This window comes from Halichoerus grypus, chromosome X, assembly GCF_964656455.1.
Source record: "Halichoerus grypus chromosome X, mHalGry1.hap1.1, whole genome shotgun sequence".
Classification (NCBI taxonomy): Eukaryota; Metazoa; Chordata; class Mammalia; order Carnivora; family Phocidae; genus Halichoerus; species Halichoerus grypus.
Window position 1 is genome coordinate 38901621 of NC_135727.1, and position 24334 is coordinate 38925954.

A 24334-nucleotide genomic window follows, 5' to 3' on the forward strand; every position below is an offset into this window, starting at 1 on the left:
GGATTGTGGTATTTTGTACTTATTATATGTTAGAGCAAAGCCTTTGAAAGCCACTGATCTAGAAGATCATACACCTCAATCTGAGACGCAGGCTGTATCCTAAGACCCTTCATTGGATATGTTATTCCAACAATATGTTTCCTCTTTTTAGTGCTTCTCTAGGAAGAAAGACTGACTTACATAGCCCACACAGGGTCACTGAGAACTCTTTTGTACAGAAAGCTGCATTTGGCAAAGAAGGGCAAATGTTTATTAATAGAATACAGCAGTTTTGTAGCCAGGTGTTTTGAAGAAATATTTTCATTGTATGGAGCCAACTGTTAAATCCAAAAGCCAACGATGCCCTACCATTTCCCCCTAGATAGATCTTTATCCTTTATACCATGTGTATCCTTTCTGTACCCTGTATTAAATAACACAAATTAGCAAGTGAAGTCCCCTTCTACTGAATTTCCTGCCTCACTAGTTTCAAGCAAGTCAATCCAGCAATATTCCAGAATAAGAGATCTCAGGATATCTTCTTGCCTTTTTTGGACTGCTTGCTCCTTTTCCAAACACCACATGTACCGTTTAACCTCACCGGGATTATCTTTTAGACACATCGTATATTACTGGGTAATTTCCAAAAACCAGGCACACATTAAGACTCCAGTTCACCAAGGCTCATGCATGTTTAAATAAGGTCCATGGCTCTTCCAGCCATACAGAGCTAGTCATACAAATACCTTGACAGAATTTGAATCTTGAGTTGACGAGCCTCCTAGGCTTACAGCCTTTGCCTCCCACTACACCTACAAATTTAGACCTAAGTAGACTCCTAACCATTTTTATCTAGGCAACTCATTACTGTACTTCATCAATCTCGTCTAAGATGCCACTGATTGTGTGGCTCGCCAGTATTTTTGGTACTACTGAGAAAAGGGGGGGGAAAGCCAATTCAACTACGATTTGGCATCAATTTAGGATCCATGCCAATTTCAGGGATATTAAATTGTGAAAAATAAGTGCATCTGTGAAGAGATGGAAAATGGTAGTTGGTTTCAAGGGCTGTTGCCTCTTCTCACTCCTCTCCAAGTGCCTGGTGACTTATTTTTAAGGTAGAATTGAAATAAATGGGACCCTTCTTTCTGGAAACCAACTGTCTTTTGGCTTAACTGCCTGCTGAATCCAGCATTTTGGCTAAAGTTTCTCAAGGTTAAAATTTCCAATATCTCACCGGAAACCTCACTGCTCCCTCAAACAGGTGATCTCACGAGTGTGAATTTTTGATAGGAAAAGAACAAGGTGGGCTAGAGAAAAGACAAAATCCAGGTTGTCAACCACTGTTTTCAACATTCTACCGTGTGTGTTTTTTAATTTGAAAAACTTCCTCTTGTAAAGAAACTACCTCGAGCCTTAAAAAAAAAAAAAAAAAAAAATCAAAAGACCTTAAAACAAGCTTGAGAAAACTTGTCACAAGGCAAATTTTATTTTATTTTTTCAAGTTACAAAAATATCATGTCAAAAATACAGTCTTAGTCCATACAAGAGTAGTTCCAGCCATTTAAAAGTTCTACAGAGTTTGGAAAAAGCAAGGTATATAGAAGTCTTAAAACATACAATATAACCACTCAATTCAGTTATTGCTAGTTATGTGCAGCTTTTACTTGAGACCGTTCTCTACAAGGGACAGGCCAGTGTCCGGGTGCTGCCTGGTGCTGCTCAAGGTGTAGGATGAGACGGCCAATCCAAAGTTGGAATGAGCTCGCTCGGAGTAGACTAGAACGTGGAAGTTTTGATCAGTACTACAAGAGAGTGCGGGCTACATTTCGGTTCCACCCCATTCTCCCATATTTAATTCTATTCTGTTAACACATCAGAAGTAAAATGTGTCGTTTGGGGCAAGAGTAAATGAATTGCTGGTTTTCAGAATAAGTGATGAGAAACCATAACTTTGAGGTGCGATGGAGAAACGAAGCTGGCACATTTATCTTAAAAACACTGAAACAATAAACACAAGAATGGAGAAAAATTTAAAGTTTAACAAAAACCAAAGCTAGCTTTTTCTCTTTAGATTTTGAGATGGAACAGGAATCAAGTTGTTCCTTTGAAGCCTAGGAGCTTATGAAAATCTGCTGTCCCCTATTTTCTCTTTTAAAAGACCAAGAGCTAGCCACATGACAGGAACATGCTTTAAAACAGTTCTATTTGCTCAACAGAAGAACGAATCATCAAATTAAATAATTTTAAGTTCAAATAAGAAAAGAAAAGAAAGAAAGAAAATGCAGTTGACGGTGTAAAACACAGAGAACAAATCACTTAACTTTGGGGGATGGGTAATACATAGGAGACTTTTGGCCTGAAGTTCACATGGAAGACTTAGAAGCTAAGAGTGTCCCGAAGAGATAGCAATGGCTTTGTTTCCCACTTTCCTGTCAGACCCTGCAGGGTCAGCATTATTACTGACATCTTACCCCCAGAAGTTGTTGAATAAATTTGAGACATAGATTGGTGAAAAGTATGAGGTGCACGGGAAAAACCTTTCAAAAGCATTCTTTGAACAAAAGTGACACTCAGGACCATTTGGCAAGGATAATTTATGACTTAAATCCTAAAAATAGGCTACATTTTTAGGAGGTAGAAAACAAGTACCAAAAATTTACCATTTGGCCACCCTCCTTAACTTATGGCCCACCTTGGATCCTCTCCACTTCTCACTCCCCATTCTCCCATTAAAGCTATTACTGCCACTACCATTCGTTACCTAAAGTTACAAACTTGGAGCTGCCAAGAAAAATCTTAAGTAGTTTTGCTTTTAAACCACTGAGTATATCTAATACTCAAGTATTAACTCGGAACAATTTTAGTAGATTCATTCACTCCATAAGAAAACATGCCTACATGAAACAACTACTTAATGCGAAAAAAGACTACTGAACATCTCTACATGCTAATGTGTCAGAGCGGCTATGCAAACCTAAATTAGTAATGTTTTCACTGAACTGATTTGGATAAGCCTTATATTAAAACTTCATTACCAGCATTTACTGAAAATAGGGATGTGTCTTACTAAAAAATTAAGCTACAACAACAAAAAAAACTCCACTTCCTCCCAGAGAGTTCTGCTGTGCTGATATCCCATAGATAGTATTAGAAAAGGGTTTCATTTTTGCAATAGGCTGGGCTCACAGTGCGTATGTTAATACAGAGACCATGTGTACAATATTACCACAAGAATGTCATTAGTGAAATGTATATAAGGCATGTAAAAAACTAGCATTAAAGCTGTTAAGGGCAATGATCCAAACGGGCAGCTGCTAGAAAAGGTGCTGCTAGGAATAAAAAAGTATTAAAGAAAACAAGAGTTTCAGCACGTATCAGTTTATAGTGCCTCCACAATAAAATGAACTACTTCACATAAATTTATGTTGCTGGAACTAATGGACCAAACAAGAATGGACTTCTGCCCCCTTTTAACTACTAGCCCAATCTTGGAAACGGAAGCAATCACTTGCGATCTTCCACACGGTGTTGTTAGGAGTCGACTGGGCAGTCAGCAGGAAGTTCTGGTTGAAGTAGTGCTGTTTGTTTCCATCAAACTTCACAGTTCCACTGGTCACAACAAGAACTGTGGTCTGGGCCTGAGTAGCTTGCTCTTTACCCACATAAAAAAAAGAGAAGAGGTCAGAGTTTCTATCTCTAAAGCAGCAGATTTTCAGGCTTAAACGACATTGCTTCTAACTTAACACACAAAAAAAAGTTTCATAAACTTTCTTTAGCTTGAGCATGCATACCCAAAGGCAGAAAACTGAATTATCATTTCAAAGCATATTAAAATTATTTTCAGTCCAGAAGGAGTTTGGGGACTCTAAAGTTTCAAAATGAAGAGCTTATATCTAACACAGGACCATTTGGTTTCCGTATTTATTAATATTTCATTGGGCTTCTAAAAGAGCTTTTTCTTACTCTGCCTTAAGTTATTGTTCTTTTCAAAAACTATGAAAGAGGGAAAAAAATCACCCTAAACTACTACTTCTGACGCTTAGGACCCCACCTAGAGGTCAATCGTACATATCGCATCAATCTACCTTGAATCAAATTCCTTCTTGCCAAATCATTTTTTCCCCATAACAGAATAAATTTCTTCTGTGAAATTTTAGGAGGTTGTAAGATAGTAACATTAACCAGAAATTGTTATAATTTTTCTCTGGAAACATTTCAAGGCACAAAAGGCAGCTGTTTATTCAGGGACAATAGATAATTAGTCCTCTCCCATCAACCAAAAGCACATTGAACCTCAATTTCTCACTCATTTTTAATAAACCATAATCACATTATCCAACAAAACCTACTAGTGGTCCTCTGGAATTAGACGCATCTAAAAGAAGACCAAAACTTTGATCTGACTGAATTTTTCGTTTTTAACTTGTTCAAAAAAATAATTATTTCTATCGCTACAAGTTGCTTGTTGCTTTTGGCGGTCAAGCTCAGTGCTCACTAAAGGAAAACAAAAGAAGTTGAAAGAATGTGATCTTACCATGCACTGGTTGGCAATCTAACATATTGACCTGGAACTCACTAGAAGGCAACATCTCAAAAAAATTATTTAGGGCTTCCAGCCCTGTAACAACATTTCCATTCCATATTAAAGTGGCCTTGTCCAGATACAGCCTGGTTAGTGCCTTAAAGAGAAAAAAAAAGAAAAAAAAAGGTAAAGATTTTTGTTTCTGGGGAAGCATTTTATAGAAATGGATCAAAGGGTTACAGGTGGCATATAAACACTTCCATAGTTCCACCTCCATCTCCTTGCCCCCTCCCGCTGGAAGATAATGTGAGCAAGGAAGGTCTGCCTCTTAATCTTGGCTTTAACAGAGATGATTTTACTTCAGCCACAAAAACACTTTGCATCCAAACTGGAAGAGGGTTTTGAAGTTTTGCTTTCTGTTTGTTAAAATGAATTAAATGATTATGAGTTTCATGCACATGCAGCCCCAAACCAGGTTTAGTCTCCCTCCAGTTTTTAATTCTGAGAATTAAAGTTGTCAATCGGGTCCTACCCGGACACTCCAACTCTAGTGCTTACGTACACGTGAATCATCGAATGTTTGAACCATTTAATGTCATATGTGTTAGGAAGAATTTCTTTTACTACTACTCAAACACAGTATTTTGTTCAAAAGAATCACAAGTACTTGCTAGTGCAGAGTCTTTGCTAAGTCACGTAAGTTAAGGCCCCACATAAGGCAGAATTCAACAGTTAACCCCTTAGGCACAGGAGTTAGTCACAGGAGGTTAGCATGTCACAGGACAGATTATTTGCTTAATCCTAAAATTTCACTTGGATGAAAAGACCAGCCCCTTATCTTGACTCTGGTAATAAAACTATGTTGCTTTTTTTTTTTTTTTTTTTTTTTGCTACTTTATTTTTGAAAGCAGCAAGACACAATAAACATCCATTGTCAGGTCCCTTGTCAAACATCAGTACCAGAAACTTCTTTTATCTTCTGCCTTAAAAAAAACAGAAATTTTGTGAGATCAACTTCTGTACCTGCAGCATAAAGCAAGCTCTCTAACGCAGTCCTATGCCGATAAGAGACCTAGGCAAGACTCCAGCACAGACTGAAACAACTACTTAGAAGATACGACTCACGGATACATCACAACAAAAAAGCTGATGACAAGAGAACTTGCTCTGTTGAAAACTAAAAGTATCCAAGCCATGTGCATCCTATTTGTGAGTGCTAACTACAGCTGTGAGCTTTAATCAGAAATTACTAATATAGGAAATTAAACGAGCAAATCAAGGAACGTTCCCTATAATGTCAGACTCCTTCACTAGCACTAATGCTTTTTTTAAGCATACTGGCTGAATGATGGGATTAAAAAAGATAACATTTATTTATTTATTTATTTATTTATTTATTTATTTATTTATTTTAAAAAAGATAACATATTTAAGTAAACATACGTCAAGCCCCATGTCAAAGTGCAGTAAGTTACTTGCCATTTACCACCCTATAAATAAAATGAGGTTAAGAGAGGTTAGCAATTTGCCCAAGGTCACAGAGCTAGGTAAATGCAAAGCTGACAGGATCCCAGAGCCCGCACTTCCATAATATCATACCCATCCTTCTCTAAACAATGCACTTTTAAAGAACAAGTCCACAATGATCACTTATGCAAGTCGGATGAATGGCTGGCTAAGAAAAAACGAAACAAAACAAAACAAAAAAACAAACAAACCCTGGTACTTAACAAAGAGTAGTAGAGTCTATAACACTCACCCGTCTTCTTTTGTCCATTGTCTCATAGTAAATATTGACAAATTCCTCAGCAGCTCTACATGCCTGATCTACATAAGTCTTAAAATCCTACGAGAAAAAATTTAGACGTGTACATTACCCACCCCTCCAACTCCTAACAAACACAAACCCACCAACAAAAACTGAGCATTTATTTCAATCACTTTGTAGCTCCATACACAGTCCATATTCTTCTATATAAATTTGGACATTATAAAGTTCAGGACTCAAGAGTTTCCAGTTTTTACATTTCCCCCCATTTTAAAGTACGTGTATTTAGGACACACTCATCCCTCTTCAGTGAATTTTTTCTCATTTCAAAGGGGAATTGATAATCTTTGCTTGGTAACTGGTGCTGTAAGTACTGTAGCCTTCCAATATTTTACAAAACATTCACCTTAATAAAAATGATGTGGTCTGAACCTTTAAAAAGGCGGGGGATGGAGCACTGAATCAGAAGTTATGACCAGGAGTTGCTCCGTGGGGAAAATTATAATAAGACTACGAAATAAAGGCCAATGAAATACTTGAAAAACTACATACTTAGGAAACTTGCCCACATTACGTAAAAAATTCACCGGCGTTTGCAAAGAATTGCAGAACCGAAGACGAGAAATGCTGTTGGGGTTTTCTCCTGCGGAATGATTAATAAGTACCTTTTCCCCGGCCATTCACTGAACCCAGCCTATTATTTGAATTAAGAACCCGTTTCATTTCTCTGTCAGGTGACCGAAAGTTATTTGTAGAGGGAAATAAGGGAGAATAAAATAAAAGATCGCAAGCCATAAACAGAAGCCAACATTGCCGCCTCTCGCCAGTTCCCATCTCGGGGTCCTTTCCAGCATCCGAAAGCGACTGCACAGACGCCGGGAGTTGGGGTGGCGGTGGGGGGATAGGTGGGCTACGGACCAAGAGGGGCTACAGAGCGCGAGTCCCGCCCCCGGAGCCCAGCGGGCCCGGCCCTGATTCGCCACTGGACCACGTGACCACCAGCCAGCCCGCCCCAGCGCCCCTCCCCTCAGCTGCCCGAGCCGCGGCGCCCCGGCACCCTGCCGCGGCCCCGGCACTCACCACAGACGTGGCCATGAGCGAGCCCGAAGCAGTCTGTTCTGGCAGTGGCGGCGTCACTACCTCCTCACGTGTCGGGTGCCCTCGGCTGCTGCAGGACCAAATATTTAGGAAGACAGCTAAACCCGCCAAACGCCGAATTCCCTACCCGCCCATTCTCTCCCGGAAGTAGCTCGGTCCGTTGTTAAAAGCACCCCGATGTTCCAACCTTAAGTACACTTCCCTTCAGTTCCGACCGTACCCTCCCATCTGCCTCCTGTATTCATTTGTTAGCTATTTATCTACTGCGTTGGGAAGAAAAAAAATCCTCGGCTTTCGTAAACTAGATACTCTAACCAAAAGTATCCATTTTCCCAGGGACACGGGACAAGCAAAGATCATCCAAACGGCCCAATAGGGGGGCTTCTTTGCTCCAGGAGGCGGGGCCAAGGCTAGCCGAAGACCAATGAGAGACGCGAGGAAAGACCTACTAGATCTGTAGCCTATAGGAAAAAGGGGTGGAGTTTGGCGAAGTATGCAACCACACTGCGCATGACTGGTGGAGAACGGTTTAAAGTTCTGGAACATTCCGGAATAATCTAGCCTCACTGAACTGAATCCCAACGGTCTCAGTAACAGATTTGGTTATCTGCTATTCATAAGTAAAGGCTTATCAAGTTCCTTCATTCTAGCATGCACATGCAGTTTTTGTCTCAGACTTCAAATGAAGATTAGTATACATTACCATTCACCACCCTCTCCAACCTACTCTAACAGCAGCTAAAATTTTATTGCGTGGTGACCACGAGCAAAGTACTTTTTCTAAGCATTTCAATCCATATTCACTTATTACTTCAATAACACCATGAGATAATCATCTCCGGTTTATAGCTAAGGCAAAATGTGATTAAGTAACCTGTTCAGGGTCATAAACTAGTCAGGGTTCAAGCCCAAGCGATTTAACTACCACTACAACCTGATTTCACTCTCTAGCATCCTTTAATAACCGTTCACCTCAAAGGCACCAACACATTCTGGGTGGTCAAATCAATTAGCCATCTCTATAGTCTTACCGCGAATAACTGGTATGTGGCTCCTCATCAGCACAGTCCCTTCTTCGATGGTGTCTTCCTGAGTCTCCGCCATGAGACCAGTCTCTCCTGAACTTGCTCATACTTCAACGATATTTTTCCCCCTCAGCTCTCCGCCGCCGTTCAGACCACCTTCAACTGCAAACCTATCCGCTTCCTTCCTTTGCTCCCCTCTTACTGGCGTCACTTCCGGGGGCTGTCTCTTATTTAAAACATCCCTCCTCCCACGTGACTTCAACTGTTACCCGTATGCTAATGAATCTTCATACACATCTCCAGCCCCACCCACCTCCAGTTCCGCATATGGAATTTTGCTATATATGAACACCAGAATGTGCTACGGTCTTCTCAAACTCATAGAGTCCAGAATTTAAACTCATTATTTCCTCTGCATGTCCAATCTTCTGTATCCTTTCAGTTATCTATGCTCGAATTCTTGGAATCTTTATTTTTAGCACCCCCCCATCATCGTAATTCATTTGTTCATTCAAAAAATAATGAACTCTTAGTATGGACTACCACATTATGCAAGGTTCTGGATATAGAGTGGTAAATAAAATAGACATGATTCATATCCTCATAAAGTTCACAGTGTAATGGGAGTGCTAGACAACAAACAAAATATTAATGAACTACAGAGGAATTCCAAGTAACTTGCTCAATTCTGCTCATTTTTTTAAGCAACTTCTCTCTTCCCTCCCTCCCCTCTCCTCCGATCCTCTCCTCTCCCCCACCCCACCCCTCCTTTCCCCCATCCCCCCTTCTTCTCCCCCCTCCCTTCCACTTCCCTCCCCTCCCTTCCCCCATCCCTTCTGCTCTGCTCTGCTCCCCCTCCCTTCTGCTACCCTCCCCTCCCCTTCTCCCCCCCTTCTGCTCTCCTCCCCTCCCCCTCTCTCCCTTCCACTCCCTTCCCCTCCCCTTCTCCCCCTTCCCTTCTGCTCCCCACCCCCTCTCCCCTTCCCCCTCTCCCTTTCTCTCTGCTCTCTCCCCCTCCCTTCTGCTCCCCTCCCCTCCTCTCCACTCTCCCCTCCCCTTCCTTTCTGCTCCCTTCCCCCGCTTCCCCCTCCCCTCCCCTCCCTCCCACTCTGCTTCCTTCCCCTCCCCTCCACCCTCTCCCTTCCACTCTGCTCCCTTCCCCTCCCCTCCCCCTTCCTTCTACTTCCCTCCCCCCTTTCCCCTCCCCTCTCTCCCTTCCATTCCACTCCCTTCCCCTCCCCTCTCCCTCCCCCTCCGCTCCACTCCCCCTCTCCCTTCTGCTCCACTCCCCTCCCCTCCCGTCCCCCTCCCCTCTCCTCTCCTCTCTTTCTCTCCTCTATACCCAAATGTTATCACTCTTATTTTTCCAAAATTTTCCTAATCTTTAAAGGTTTGGTTTTGCTCTCAATTTGCCTTTCCAGACTTCTCTCCCATTATTCACCAACATTGGCAAAGTTAACTACTACGGTTTGCCAAAAATGACTCATGTTTACTGCTTTATAGGTGATTGTATTTCTTTTTCTTTTTTCTTTTTTTAAAGATTTTATTTATTTATTTGAGAGAGAGAGAGAGAGCACAAGAGGGGGGAGCGGGAGAGGGAGAAGCAGACTCCCTGCCGAGCAGGGAGCCTGATGCGGGACTCGATCCCGGGACTCCAGGATCATGACCTGAGCCGAAGGCAGTTGCCCAACCAACTGAGCCACCCAGGCGCCCTAGGTGATTGTATTTCTTAATTGAAAGTTCAGAATATGTCTCTGGTGTTTATTATAATTTCATTCAATCCTCAGGACCCCTGGAGAGAGACACATTATTACCTAGATTTTGAAGAATTTAAACTGCAGTTCAAAGAGGTTAAGTAAGTTGGCTAAAATGACACAGCTAGTGGAGCTGGGATTTCAACCCACAGCTGGCTGGTCCCAAAGTCTTTGCTCTTAGACACTCTGCTAGCCATGCGTGGGCTTCAACCTTGCTTATTTTGAAGTGTTTATTCCCTACATTTCTACCTGCCGCGAAGGCTGTGACCTGTCCTATGGCCGTGATGAGTGGCTATTGGTGCGGGGCAATAGTGCTGGGGACTACAGGAGTGTTGAGAGTACTGAAAGGGGGACAGCCGAGCTAGACGTGGAGGGAAGACTGAGTTTTGCACTGAATGTTTGCACAGAACTTTGTGCACTTTTATTGTTGTGCTACAAGGGTGGGAGGCTGGGAAAACAACATTGGAAACAATGTTGGGCTCTGGTTGGTCAGAACAGTGAATTTAAACCATATGAAAACTATGTTTGCGGGGACAAATGGGAACCAGGCGAACCAGACACGGATTTGCTCTTTGCTAGATAACTGCACAGGTATAAAAAGTGGGGAGATTGAGTAGGAAGAGGTGTGAAAGGGCTTTTCTTGGAACACAGAAGGGCATCCTCGTTAAGCACATTGTCGTTGGCACCAGCACCGGGTTCAAATCCTGGCCATGCCGCTGAGTAGCTCTGTGACCTTGGCCAAACTACCTAACCATTCCATGCCTCGGTCTCCTAATTTGTAAAATAGAAATAATAATATTAATGCATGTTTTGTAACATTGTTGTTATGGGCATGCAGTCCCTGCTTGAGGAATGTTATTTTCCCCTACCCGTGGCAGAGATTATGCAGCCAGCTATTTGAGAGTATGAAGCAGAGACATATTAGGTAGCTTTGGTGTATTGCAAGGCATCAGTATAGTTCAGGAGAGGCTAGGCTTGGGTGCTCTGTAGGAGCAATAAATTGGGTTGATTTGGACTGCTGGTGGCTGTGCTGTGCGGCCATTTTCCCTGGTCAAGCATAGACCTAATGGAATTAAAGCTGTTTGGAGTTACTACCATCCCTATCTGAATCTTCACCTTGCTCTGGATTTGAGATGGACTAGTCTAGAACAATCAGGGAAGTGATCCGAGCAGTCAGCCCCTTCCTCTTAGGTCTCTGATTGGCGATCAGCCTGTACACATTAAGTCTCAGCCTGTTCACATTAAGTCTCATGCCCTACCAACTAAGTTAGCTAGGCACCTTTGGCCGGTTCGCATCAGATAACGCTTCTAAAAACAGTTTTATTGAGATGTAATTCACATACCCTACAATTTACCCATTTAATGTGTGCAGGTCAGTGGTTTTTAGTATATTCACAGAGTCATGCAAGCATTGCCATGAAATTTTAGACCATTTTCAATGCCCTGAAAAGAACCCCTTTCCTTCCCATTAGCGGTTCCCATTCCTCTTGCCCCCCACTTCCTGGCACCACCAATATACTTCCTGCTTCTATGGATTTGCTTATTCTGGACATTTCATATGAATGGAATCATACAATATGTATCTTGACATAATGTTTTCAAAGCTCATCCATGTTGTAGCATGTATCCATACTCCCATTCCTTTAATTGCAGAGTAGTATTCCGTTGTATGGATGTACCACATTTTATTTATCCATTCAATCCATTAGTGGGCATTTAGGTGGTTTCTATTTTTTGGATATTATAAATAATGCTTCTATAAACATTTGTGTAAGTTTTTGTGCGGTTATATGTTTTTAGTTCTCTTGGGGAGATATCTAGGGGTGGAATTGCTGGGTCATATGGTAACTTATGTGTTAAAAAATAAAATTCAAGAGTAAATTTTGAAGATCTTATTGGTTTTATTCAACAATTCATGAATTGGGCAATATCCAATCTAGCAGATAGAAAGGAGCTCTGAGTTGCTGTGCAAAATGAAAGACTTTCATAGGCAGAAGGGAGAAGGAACAAGGAAGTTCTATGAGGCAAAAAAGTAGATTGGTTATGGCAAGGTTACTTTCCTTTAAGGGATGGCAGGGGTCTATCAGTCACATCACCTAGCTAGTGCTGATCAGGTGACTCCTGATTGACTGGTTTGAGATTCCATTTCCGGGAGAGCCAAAACTGTAATTAAGTTAAGTCTTGTTTGATGATATGGGGCTTAGCACAAGCAACTCTATTTTGAGGGGGTGGCTTTTGTCTTGTTTTTAGCCTGTTTAATGTTTTAGGGACCTGCCAGACTGTTTCCCACAGTGGCTGCACCATTTTACATTCCCACCAGCAATGCATCAGGATTGTAATTTCTTCACATCCTCACCAATACTTGTCATTGTCTATCTTTTTTATTATAGCCATCTGAGGGGGTGTGAAGTGATATCTCAGTGTGGGTTTGATTTGTATCTCCCTGATGCTTCATGATCTCGAACATCTTTTCATGAGCTTATTGACCATTTGTTTATCTTTCTTGGAGAAATGTCTCTTCAAATCCTTCACATATTTAAAAATTCAGCTTGTCTTTTCATTATTGTGTTTTAATTATTCTTTACATTTTCCAGATACAAGTCCCCGATCAGATATATGATTTGCAAATATTTTGTCTCATTCTGGGGGTTGTCTTTTCACTACCATAGAGCTGTGGAGGGGGCTATAGGAACAGGTGAGTAGGTGAGTAGGTGAGTAGGTCCAGTTACATCACCAGAAACGCTGATGTCCTTATGGGTGTTCAGTAGTCTTTCTTGAATACATGCTCCTCAGATTTTTGCAAGTGTTTGCTTAATTTCTAGGAGTTCTGGACAAGTTAATTTTGACAATGTTTGTTGGTGTTTTCACTGTTTTTATGGAGGTGTGAATATACAGAGGTCCTCACTCTGCCATTTCAGAAGGTCCGCCTAGATAGCACTTTGGTATATCTTCTGAAAGACTCCGTTACTGGATGCCTTTTATTATTGATATATTTGCCGGGTTTTGAGGGACTAACTTTATGTGCTTTTCATATATTGAACATTTACTTCAGACCACTGGCATGGAGTAAAAACTTAGGCAAAATAGGTGGTTAAAAGAGAATGACCAAATGAGATTTTCTCCTTTTAGCTTGCTTTTATCCCCATTCTGAATCCATTCTGAAGGGAGTGAAGGTGTGAGCTAATTTCTTCTTTCTTTAAGATTTTATTTCTTTATTTGAGAGAGAGAGAGAGAGCATGTGCAAGCAGGTGGAGGGGCAGAGCGGGAGGGAGAGGGACAAGCAGGCTCCACGCTGAACCTGAAGCCTGATGTGGGGCTTGATCCACTGACCCTGAGATTATGACCCTAGCTGAAACCAAGAGTTGGAGGCTTAACCAACTGAGCCACCCAGGCGCCCCCCACCTTTCAAAAAATTTTATTTTAAAATTTTTATTATTTTTTTATGAACTTGTTTCTTATAAAGGGAACTTTTTCTTCCCGTCAGGAAAGAAGTGAGAGAATAATCCATTTTCACCTCATTATTTTTCAATTGCCTCCTCTATGGGGTATTCACAAGTCTTATCTTCAGGGGAGAACAATTCTTTCATCTCTCTGCTGGAAACATCTTTTTTTTAAGTAATTATTTCTAGAAGCAAAACGTACAATAAGGTTTTTGTATTGGTTGAGCTCTCAGGTTTGAGGAAATTCCACCAAGAACCTGGCTCACCCACTCTGCAAATTTCTTAAACAAATGTGAATTATCATTGTCAAGACATCACAACATAAGGTTCAGACACGGGCATACATTTAATTTATAAGATGAGGAATTAAAATCTGAACATTTCCTTATCTTACTTGACTCTGAGAAGTCACCTTTATACTAAACACCTATTTCTTTCTCCATCTTCTCCCTCCTATCTAGTTCCAACCTTCTTCCTGCTCCCACGAACTCAATTAACACAAAACCAAAAATAAGCAAAATAAAAAGTGCTCCCTCCAGAAGAAAGAAAGGAAGAAAGAAAGAAAGAAAGAAAGAAAGAAAGAAAGAAAGAAAGAAAGAAAGAAAGAAAATATTAGGGGCTTCATGTAGTCACTTAATTTTTTTTTACCTTTAAGTATATGTTTGCCTGAAATTAACATAGATCTACAACAATTTTTTGTTATTATTTTCTTGCCATAACTTTTACCCCATCATTTTACTTTCCATCTTTTGAGTCCTTAGGTTGAGATGTGTCTTTTGTAAATTGCATGTAGCTGGATTTTTTTTTTTTTTTTGCCTGATACCTGTTTTTTTAATGATCTATAATTTACCTAATGTTCATAAAGTTTAAGTGTATTGCTTGATGGATTTCACAAAAGTATATGCCCATATAACCAGTAACTGCATCACAACAGAGACTATTTCCAGTGCTCAGTGGGGTCCTTCCTATCCTCTCCGTCAGTACTCCCCAAAGGTAACCACCATAATGACCTTTATGATCATAGCGAGTGTGTGTCAGTTATTGAACTTAATGCAAATGGATTCATAGAGTATGTACTCTTTAACATCTGGCTTCTTTCACTCCACAGTAGTGTGAAAGTCATCCGTGTTTTTGCTTTGGAGCACTGGCTTAGGCATTCTTAAACATTCTTTATTTTTAATAGCCTCAAACCGGAAACAACACAAATGTCAATCAATGGGATAATGGACAAATAAAGTGATCTTAGGTAAAAGAGTTCACTATTTCATCCTTAAGTATGATGCTAGCTTTAAAAACAACATCCCTTACTAGATTGGAGAAGTTCCTTTCTATTCCTAGTTTGATGTGTATTTTTTTTAAAATCATGAACAGGTGTCAAATTTTAATCAAATGTCCTTTTTGCATCTGTTGGCAGTTTTCTCCTTTATTCAGCCAATATGATAAATTACATTGGATGACTTTCAAATATTTAACCAAAATTCCATTACCGGGATAAACCTCACTTAGTCATGATTCATTTTGTACATTGCTGGATTCATTTGTTCATATTTTGTTTAGGATTTTTCACCTATGTTCAGGACAGAGATTGGCCTGAAATTTTCCTTTCTTGCATCCTTGTTAGGTTTTGGTATCAGGGCCCTGCTGGCCTCTTTAAAAATAACTGCATCTCTTTCTTTTTTACTGTTTGCATTGTATATATGCCCACCCTTTTTGCTTTCAACTTTTCTGTATCTTTTTATTTAATCTGAGTTGTAAGCAGTATGTAGTTGCGTTTTGTTTTCTATAAACGAAAAAGTAGCCTGATAGTCTTTGTATTTTAATGAAGGTGCTCAATTCATTTACATTTTAAGTAATCATTGAATACAGTTGGGTTTCTAGCTACCTTCTTGCTGCTTGTTCATCTGTCTAATCCTTTATTTTTCCATTCTTGCCTTCTTTTTGTTATTCAAGTATTATTTTTAAAGATTTTATTTATTCATTTGAGAGAGAGAGAGAGAGAGAGAAAGCACACAAGCAGGGGGAGTGGGAGAGGGAGAAGCAGGCTTCCCGCTGAGCAGGGAGCCCAACGTGAGGCTCCATCCCAGGACCCGGAGATCATGACCTGAGCCGAAGGCAGATGCAAAACCGACTGAGCTACCCAGGCGCCCCTCAAGAATTTTTATTACCCCATTTTTATTCTCTATAACTTTTTAGTTATTCATTCTTTTATGATTCCTTTTGTGGTGATCCCACAGATTATTATATGCATCCTTGACTTATTCCAGTTCATCTTAAATTCATATTTTTACCACTTCCCCAAACATGTAAGAACCGTATGACAGTTTCACTCCATTTGCTGACCTCAACAGTTTCACTCCATTTGCTGACCTCTCATCTTTTGTGCTATTGTTAGATATTGTATTTCTATGTATGTTTACAATTGTTTGGGAGTTAAATTTTATGTTATCTGTATTATACCACAATAAAAAAAACCCCTACAGGACATTATTATCATTGCTTTAAACAGTTAGTGATCTTTCTTCCTTCCTGCAGTATGCTTCCATCTGTGATCATTTGCCATCAGCCTCAAGTGTCCCCTTTCATATGTCTTACAGTGCATATCTGTCAGCAAAACCAAAGCAAAACAAACAAAACTCCTTTTATTTGAAAATCCTTTCTTTCAATTGAGGTGAAATTCACATAACATGAAATTAACTATTTAAAAGTGAACAGTAGGGGCGCCTGGGTGGCTCAGTCCTTGGGCGTCTGCCTTTGGCTCAGGTCATGATCCCAGGGTCCTGGGATCGAGCCCCGCATCGGGCTCCCTGCTCAGCGGGGAGCCTGCTTCTCCCTCTGCCGTGTTCCCTCTCTCGCTGTGTCTCTCTCTGTCAAATAAATAAATAAAATCTTAAAAAAATAATAAAAGTGAACAGTATGGTGACTATAGTTAACAATACCGTATTATATACTTGAAAGTTGCTATGAGAGTAGACCTTTATTGTTCTCTGTTTTTCAGTCTAGCTAAAGGTTTGCCAATTTCATTAATCTTTTCAAGGAACCAACTTTTGATTTTATTAATTCTCCATATTAATTTTTCTATTCTCTTTCATTTATCTACACTCTAATTTTTATAATTTCCTTTATTCTGCTGGCGGTAGGTTTAATTTGCTCTTCTTTTTCTAATTCCTTAAGTGGTAAAGTTATGATTTTGATTTCGTATGTTTCTTCTTTTTTAATGTAGGTGTTTAGTGCTATAAATTTTCCTCTTAGCACTACTTCTGGTATGTTTTGTTTTCATTTTCATTTGTCTTAAGATATTTTATAACTCCCCTTGTGATTTCTTCTTTGATCCGTTGGTTGTTTAAGAGTGTGTTGTTTAATTTCTACATATATGTGAATCTTTCAGTTTTCTTTCTGTTAGTGGTTTCGAGCTTTATTATGTTGTGGTTGATGTCGTGAAATATACCTTTTTATATTTTGTATCCATTAACATAGTTTTATAATTATAGTTAGTTTTTATAGCTTTATCGTTTTTTAAAGATTTTATTTATTTATTTGACAGAGAGAGAGAGAATACAAGCAGGGGGAGCAGCAGGTAGAGGGAGAGGGAGAAGCAGGCTCCTGCTGAGCAAGGAGCCCGATGTGGGGCTCGATCCCAGAACCCCAGGATCATGACTTGAGCCAAAGGCAGACACTTAACTGACTGAGCCACCCAGGCACCCATATTTACCATTCTCTGAATGTATTAGATCAAAGGGGAGGAAATGTAAGATTAGTTGAGGCAAATATATTGACCGAAGTGCACTCTCCCAGGATTCAAGATTGAATGTGATGGGACTCACATACTGGGGATGGGCACTAGTTGTCCACTAATCAAACCTTGGTCTCAATGTTGCAAAATTTGGCCATGTAACTGAGTTCTGGCCAATGGAATATGAGCAAAAGTGATATGGGCCATTTTCCATAAAAAGCTTCCCCCATTTGATCCTACCAGCTGAATGCGGACAGTTCAACTTGCTATAACAAAATGACTTAAGTGACTTAACTAAGTGACTTAAACACCAGAAATTTATTTCTCATGGCTCTGGAGCTGGGAAGTCGAACATCCAAGTGCTGACTAATTCACTTCCTGGTGGGGACTCTCTTCCTGGTCTGCAGATGATGCCTTTTTGCTGTATTCTCACGTGGTGGAGAGCGAAATCATCTCTCTCAGGCCTCTTGTTATAAGGGCACTGATCCCATTCATGAGTGATCCACTCTCATGACCTAATTACCTCCCAGAGGCCCCACCTCCAAATACCATCACACTGGGGATTAGGGCTTCACCACATACATTTTGAGGAGACAGAAATATTCAATGCATAGCAACTCCTAAGACCTAGAGGAGAGCAGAGCCAAAGAATGCAGGGAGACTGGGTCCCTGAGTAACTGTGGAACATAATCCTCCTGCTGAATCACTTTGGATTGGACATGAATGAGAAATACACATTTTTTCAAGCCACTAAGATTTGGGAGTTTGCTTATTACTTACCCAGATTAGGACATTGGCCAACCAAGGAATTTATCTGGAAGGCACCAGGTTAGCTCACAGAAGGAAAATCTAAACAGCCAGGTCTCAGAAACAAGACATCTTCTGGGATCTAGATAGAGGGAACTAATGAGCCCAATGCGGGGCTCGATCCCAGGACCCTGAGATCATGACCTGAGCCGAAGGCAGACGCTTAACTAACTGAACCACCCAGGCGCCCCTGGCTTCTCATTTGTTACCCTGTGCAACAGAACGGGCAATTTCCTGGAGGGCACAACCTATGCTGAGTGTCAGGTTCACTTTTCTGTGTTTCTCCTCTCTCTAGATCTTGGCCACCCAAATTCCAGCTGGCCTCACGGACCTTAAACTCCACTTTTCGTCCTGCTAGTCCTGTGATATCACGGAAAGCTCTGGTGGCTTCTCTGCCTTTTGGGAGCCACTTTCTACAGTGTCTGGTGCAAGAATTGGCAGGCATTCTAAGGGGAAAAAAGCAACATGGGGGAAGTTAGGCTTACTCAGGTGAGCTTCCCTTCTGCCTGGGATTTCACCTCTGAAGTCCTAGCTCTCTGATGTCTTAAAAAAAATACTTTTTCATATCTTACCTAATTTTTCTAGTTGTTCTCAGAATAGTGTTGGTCTGCTACAAGTTAGTCCATTTTTTTTTTTAAATAGTCTCTACACCCAACATGGGGCTTGACTTACAACCCCAAGGTCAAGAGTCACATGCTCTGCCAACTGAGCCAGCCAGTGGCCCCCAAGTTATCCCAGCTTGCAGCAGAAGTCTCTTGGGCACTACGGTATATTTTACGGAAGTATAGGTGATATACAATATATTAGTTTCAGGTGTACAGCATAGACACTACTCTACATTATGAATGCCCACCACAATAAGTGTAGTTACCAACTATCACCATACTCAGAGTTCAGTGCAGGAAACAGAAAGCACTCTAAACAGTTTAAGAAGTCAGTGATGCCCTTCACCTCTTTATTTATAAAATGGAATTATACAACCTGTCTCATTAAATAGATCATACATTATGGCATGCTGTCAGGGTGGTACTTATGCAGGCTTCTGCTTCAGGGCAATCTGTAATAGTCCAGAGTGTGGATGTCCTGTAATGAATTTAGCCATTCCGCTACGGATGGACATTCATGCTGTCCCCGGGTTTTTTTTTGCCACTAAAAATAACACTACAGTAAATGTCTTTGTGACAGTGAGTCGTGGTACTTCTATTGCTGGGCAGTAGAAGTTTCTAAGTGAGATCGCCTGGGTCGAAGGGTATACGTATTTTCAAACTGTAAGAGACAGAACTAGATTACATTCCAAAAAGTTTATAACAATTTATGGGAATGGGTTTAAAACAGAGAACTGAATCCTTACAAAATGGCTGGAAGGTCTAAAGGAGTGGGGTATAGGCTGGATTTAAAAGAATAGGTCCAGAAAAATACAGAACTGAAACCTCAAGGGAGCTACTACCTCTGATGTCACCCCTAGAGCTCTGTCAAGAGTCAAGAACCTGCCATTGTCACCTCTCTAGATGTCACAGCTGTCTCTGAATACCCAGAGAGCTAGATGAAGAGTATCTATTGCTGTGATCCAACGATTAGAAACCAGATCAAGAAACTGCTGTTGTTGCCTTTGCTAGGGGTAACCCCTCGGTTTTTTTGTGGTTTTTTAAAGATTTTATTTATTTATCTGAGAGAGAGCATGAGCACAGGGGCGTTGAGGGAGAAGCAGACTCCCCTGCTGAGCAGGCAGCCCGACTCAGGGGTTGATCCCAGGACCCCGGGATCATGACCTGAGCTGAAGGCAGACATTTAATGGACTGAGCCACCCAGGCGCCCCTGTTTTTTGCTTGTTTGTTTGTTTGTTTGTTGTTGTTATTGTTGTTGTTTTTGATACCCAAGAAGCTGGAGAAGAAACCTTGCAGAAAAACTGCATATATACAAACAGGACTGCTCTTTCCAGCTTGTGAGTTCATTTCTACCTGCCAGACATCACATAAGTGCATCTAATTGGTGATCTCTAATTCGCATGCAAAACCCGAGCTGCATGGGATTAAGAGGTGGAGTGAAAGTGGAGGAAACCAATCCATAGAATTAGCACAGTCTGTGATTATTATATAGTATTACTAACTACCCACTTCTGCATACGCCTGGATAACACACTAATTTCAGCTATTCACTGCCTACCACTGGACCTTAGAAGTGAGGGAGGAGACAAAGAGGCAATTCACAAAACAGGAAATGCATATGACTTACAAAATTACGGGGGAAGAATTTTTAAACAACTCACCAGTAATTCAAAATCAGTAGTAAAATCAGATCTCTCTCTTTTTTTTTTTTTTTGGCTTGTAGAATTAATTAACATAAATTAGAGATAACTTGAAGCTGGTGACAGAGCAATAAAATGGACACTTTTATTTACTGCTGGAGACAGCATAAAGCAGTCCAAATACTTTGGAAAAGAAATAGACCATATGTGTCAAGAATCATTACTGATAGTCATACGCTGTGACCCAGTAATTACAATTTGGGGAAACTATCTTAAGATAATATTCCTAATATACTGAAAAGAGGTTTATACTCAAAAATATTTACTGTAGCATCATTTATAATAGGGAAAAATTGTAAACAAACTAAATATAATAATATAAGTAAATTTTGGAACATACACAAAATTAAACATTTTGCAGCCGTAAAATAATGCATTAGTGAAATGGTCATTATGTTACCAGAGACTTTTTATTTTAATCCATTGGTCAGTATAGGCACAATGCCTAAGTCCTATGAACTTTTCAAGGACCTTTACAAAGGTATTTGAAGCTTGACCAAAATTACTGGCTTGGAAACATAAAGCTAACTAGAAAATTAAAGTCAATAAATGTTTAAGTAAAGGTTGAAAAATGTAACACGACCATTTTATAAATTATTACATTTCGTATTCAGAAAAATTTTAATACTTTGGAAAAATTGTTGATTGAATTGTATCAGTTTGTAAGAATTCTTGAGTGTATATAATCTCTGCCAAGAAGTCATAACTAATGGTAAATTTCAAAAACAAAATTAATTAATTAATGTATTTATTTATTATAATTTCAAGTTTTTATTTAAATTCCAGTTAGTTAACATACAGTATAATATTAGTTTCAGGTGTAGAATTTAGTGATTCACCACTTACATATAACACCCAGTGCTCATCACAACAAGTGTCCTCTTTTTTTTTTAAGAATTTATTTATTTATTTGAGAGAGAGAGAGAGCCTGAGTGAGGGGCAGAGGGAGAGGGAGAAGCAGACTCCCCGCTGAGCAGGGGGCCTGATGCAGGGCTCGATCTCGGGGCCCTGAGATCATGACCTGAGCCGAAAGCACATGCTTAACCGACTGAGCCACCCAGGCACACCCCAACAAGTGCCCTCTTTAATACCCATCACCCATTTAGCCCATCCCCCTGCCCACCTCTTCGCCAATAACCATCAGTCTGTTCTCTATAGTTAAGAGTCTGTTTCATGGTTTGCCTCTCTCTTTTTTTCCCCCATGTTCATTTGTTTTGTTTCCTAAATTCCACATATGAGTGAAATCATATGCTGTGTGTCTTTCTCTGACTGACTTATTTCGCTTGGCATAATACTCTCTAGCTCCATCCATGTCATTGCAAATGGCATATATATATATCTGTCTATCTATCTATATATCTATCTATATATACACACACACCACTTCTACTTTATCCATTCATCTATCGATGGACATTGGGATTCTTTCCATAATTTGGCTATTGTTGATAATGTTGCTATAAACATTGGGGCGCACGTGTCCCTTCAAATCAGTATTTTTGTATCCTTTGGGTAAATAGTTAGTAGTGTAATTGCTGGATAGTAGAGGGGTTCTATTTTTAACTTTTTGAGGAACCTCCATAGTATAAAAAACAAAATTTAAAATTTACTTCAAAATTCTAGCAAAAGATACATTTAATGTAGGATATGTGTACGTGTTAAAGTATAAATGGTAAAATGTAGGGTGGCGCTTTCAAAAGCAGGAGTGCTTAGGGTTTAGCATTGTCTTAAAATATTCTGCATATGTTTTGAGCACCTACTATGTGCCAGACACTTAATATGCACCATATTCTTTATTTTTTTAAAAAAAGATTTTATTTATTTATTTGACAGAGAGAGAACACAAGTAGGGGAGCGGCAGACAGAGGGAGAAGGAGAAGAAGGCTCCCCGGCTGAGCAGGACCCTGGGATCATGACCTGAGCTGAAGGCAGATGCTTAACTGACTGAGCCACCCAGGCGCCTTATTTTTCTTTAAGTAATCTCTACACCCAGCTTGGGGCTCAAACTCACAACCCCAAGATCGAGAGTCACATGCTCTACTGACTGAGATAGCCAGGTGCCCCTGCACCATCTTCTTTAATCCCCACAATAGCTGGGAAAGGTAGAATTGGAGTTTGAAGGCAGGTGGCTTTGACTCCAAATGCTGAGCCTTTAATGAGAACTGACATATGTTATAGCATCAAACTTTTTTTAACAAAAAGAGCTTACAAAATTGTTTACATGGTTTAATTATAATTTTAGAAACAATACAGTATTCATTGAAAATAAAATATTAAAATAAAGTAAAATATTTTTTCTTACTGTTCTGCATTTTCTAAAATATTTTTACAACAGTCATGTAGCACATTAATTTTTAAGAACATAGAGTTTGAGAATTCTTGTATAATAGTGACATCGCGTGGCTACAAGGGATCATTACAAAAGTAACTTGGGAAATTCCTTTAATTTCAATTTGGGAGCTGGCTACTAGAGGGCAGCACTGAGCCTCATTCCGGTCAAGTTTTCTGGGGTTGAAGGTGGCAGAAAATTGGGTAAAGATTCCACCTCTCCCCTCAAAACTGCCATAAATAAATCGATAAATCAATAGCTCGATAGATAAACTAAATACCCTTAATTAGCCTCTTTGCATCCAGTAGCAATATAGCAAAGTTATTTAGCTCTGAGCCCTGGAACCATGCTGCTTAAATTTGATCCCTGACTCCACCATGTATAGCTGCGTGAACTTGGCCAAATACATAACCTCTCTGGATTTTATCTTTTTCTCCACCTCTGAGGTGAGAATAAGAATTGTCCTCACCTTGGGGTGCCTGGCTGGCTCAGTCGGTAGAGCATTTTACTCTTGATCTCAGAGTCAGGAATTTAAAACCCCACACTGGGCATACAGCTTACTTAAAAAAATAAAATAGGGGCTCCTGGGTGGCTCAGTCCGTTAAGCATCTGCCTTGCGCTTGGGTCATGATTCCAGGGTCCTGGGATCGAGCCCCACATCATCAGGCTCTCTGCTTAGCTGGGAGCCTGCTTCTCCCTGCCCCTCTGCCTGCCACTCTGCCTGCTTGTGCACTCTCTCTCTCTCTGTCAAATGAATAAATAAAATCTTTTTATTTAAATTCAATTAGCCAACATATAATACATCATTAGTTTTTTTTCATATTTTCTGATTTTTAATAGGTCCTGTCAACATTTAACATTTATAATTTGTTGTGGTTTCTTTTTCTTTTTCTTTTCTTTTCTTTTCTTTTATTATGTTATGTTAACCACCATACATTACATCATTAGTTTTTAATGTAGTGTTCCGTGATTCATTGTTTGCATATAACACCCAGTGCTCTATTCAATACGTGCCCTCCTTAATACCCATCACCAGGCTAGCCCATTCCCCCACCCCCCTCCCCTCTAGAACCCTCAGTTTGTTTCTCAGTGTCCATAGTCTCTCATGGTTTGTCTCTCCCACCGATTTCCCGCCCCCTTCATTTCTCCCTTCCTACTATCTTCTTCTTTTTTTTAACGTATAATGTATTATTTGTTTCAGAGCTACAGGTCTGTGATTCAACAGTTTAACACAATTCACAGCACTCACCATAGCACATACCCTCCCCAATGTCTATCACCCAGCCACCCAATCCCTCCCACCCCCACCACTCCAGCAACCCTCAGTCTGTTTCTTGAAATTAAGAATTCCTCATATCAGTGAGATCATGTGATACATATCTTTCTCTGATTGACTTATTTCACTCAGCATAATACCCTCCAGTTCCATCCATGTCGTTGCAAATGGCAAGATTCTATTCCTTTTGATGGCTGCATAATATTCCATTGTATATATATACCACCTCTTCTTTATCCATTCATCTGTCGATGGACATCTTGGCTCTTTCCACAATTTGGCTATTGTGGACATTGCT

General features: G+C 40.2%; 1 protein-coding gene across 5 annotated transcripts; it reads right to left on the reverse strand.

Moving 5' to 3' along the window:
* Positions 1–1439: 1439 nt before the first annotated feature.
* NXT2 (nuclear transport factor 2 like export factor 2) lies at positions 1440–7721 on the reverse strand. Of its 5 annotated transcripts, XM_036124265.2 has the most exons (5): positions 7558–7721; positions 7353–7440; positions 6264–6350; positions 4517–4661; positions 1440–3634 (listed from the first exon to the last, which is right to left on the reverse strand). In XM_036124265.2, exons 2-5 carry the CDS (start codon positions 7365–7367, stop codon positions 3453–3455), a joined length of 429 nt encoding a protein of 142 aa, XP_035980158.1. In that variant the 5' UTR covers positions 7368–7440; positions 7558–7721; the 3' UTR covers positions 1440–3452. The 5 variants fall into 5 exon arrangements, with proteins under 5 accessions (XP_035980158.1, XP_035980153.1, XP_035980165.1 ...); XM_036124260.2 differs by having other exon boundaries at positions 7353–7721; XM_036124272.2 differs by lacking the exons at positions 7353–7440; positions 7558–7721 and adding an exon at positions 6938–7140.
* Positions 7722–24334: the final 16613 nt, after the last annotated feature.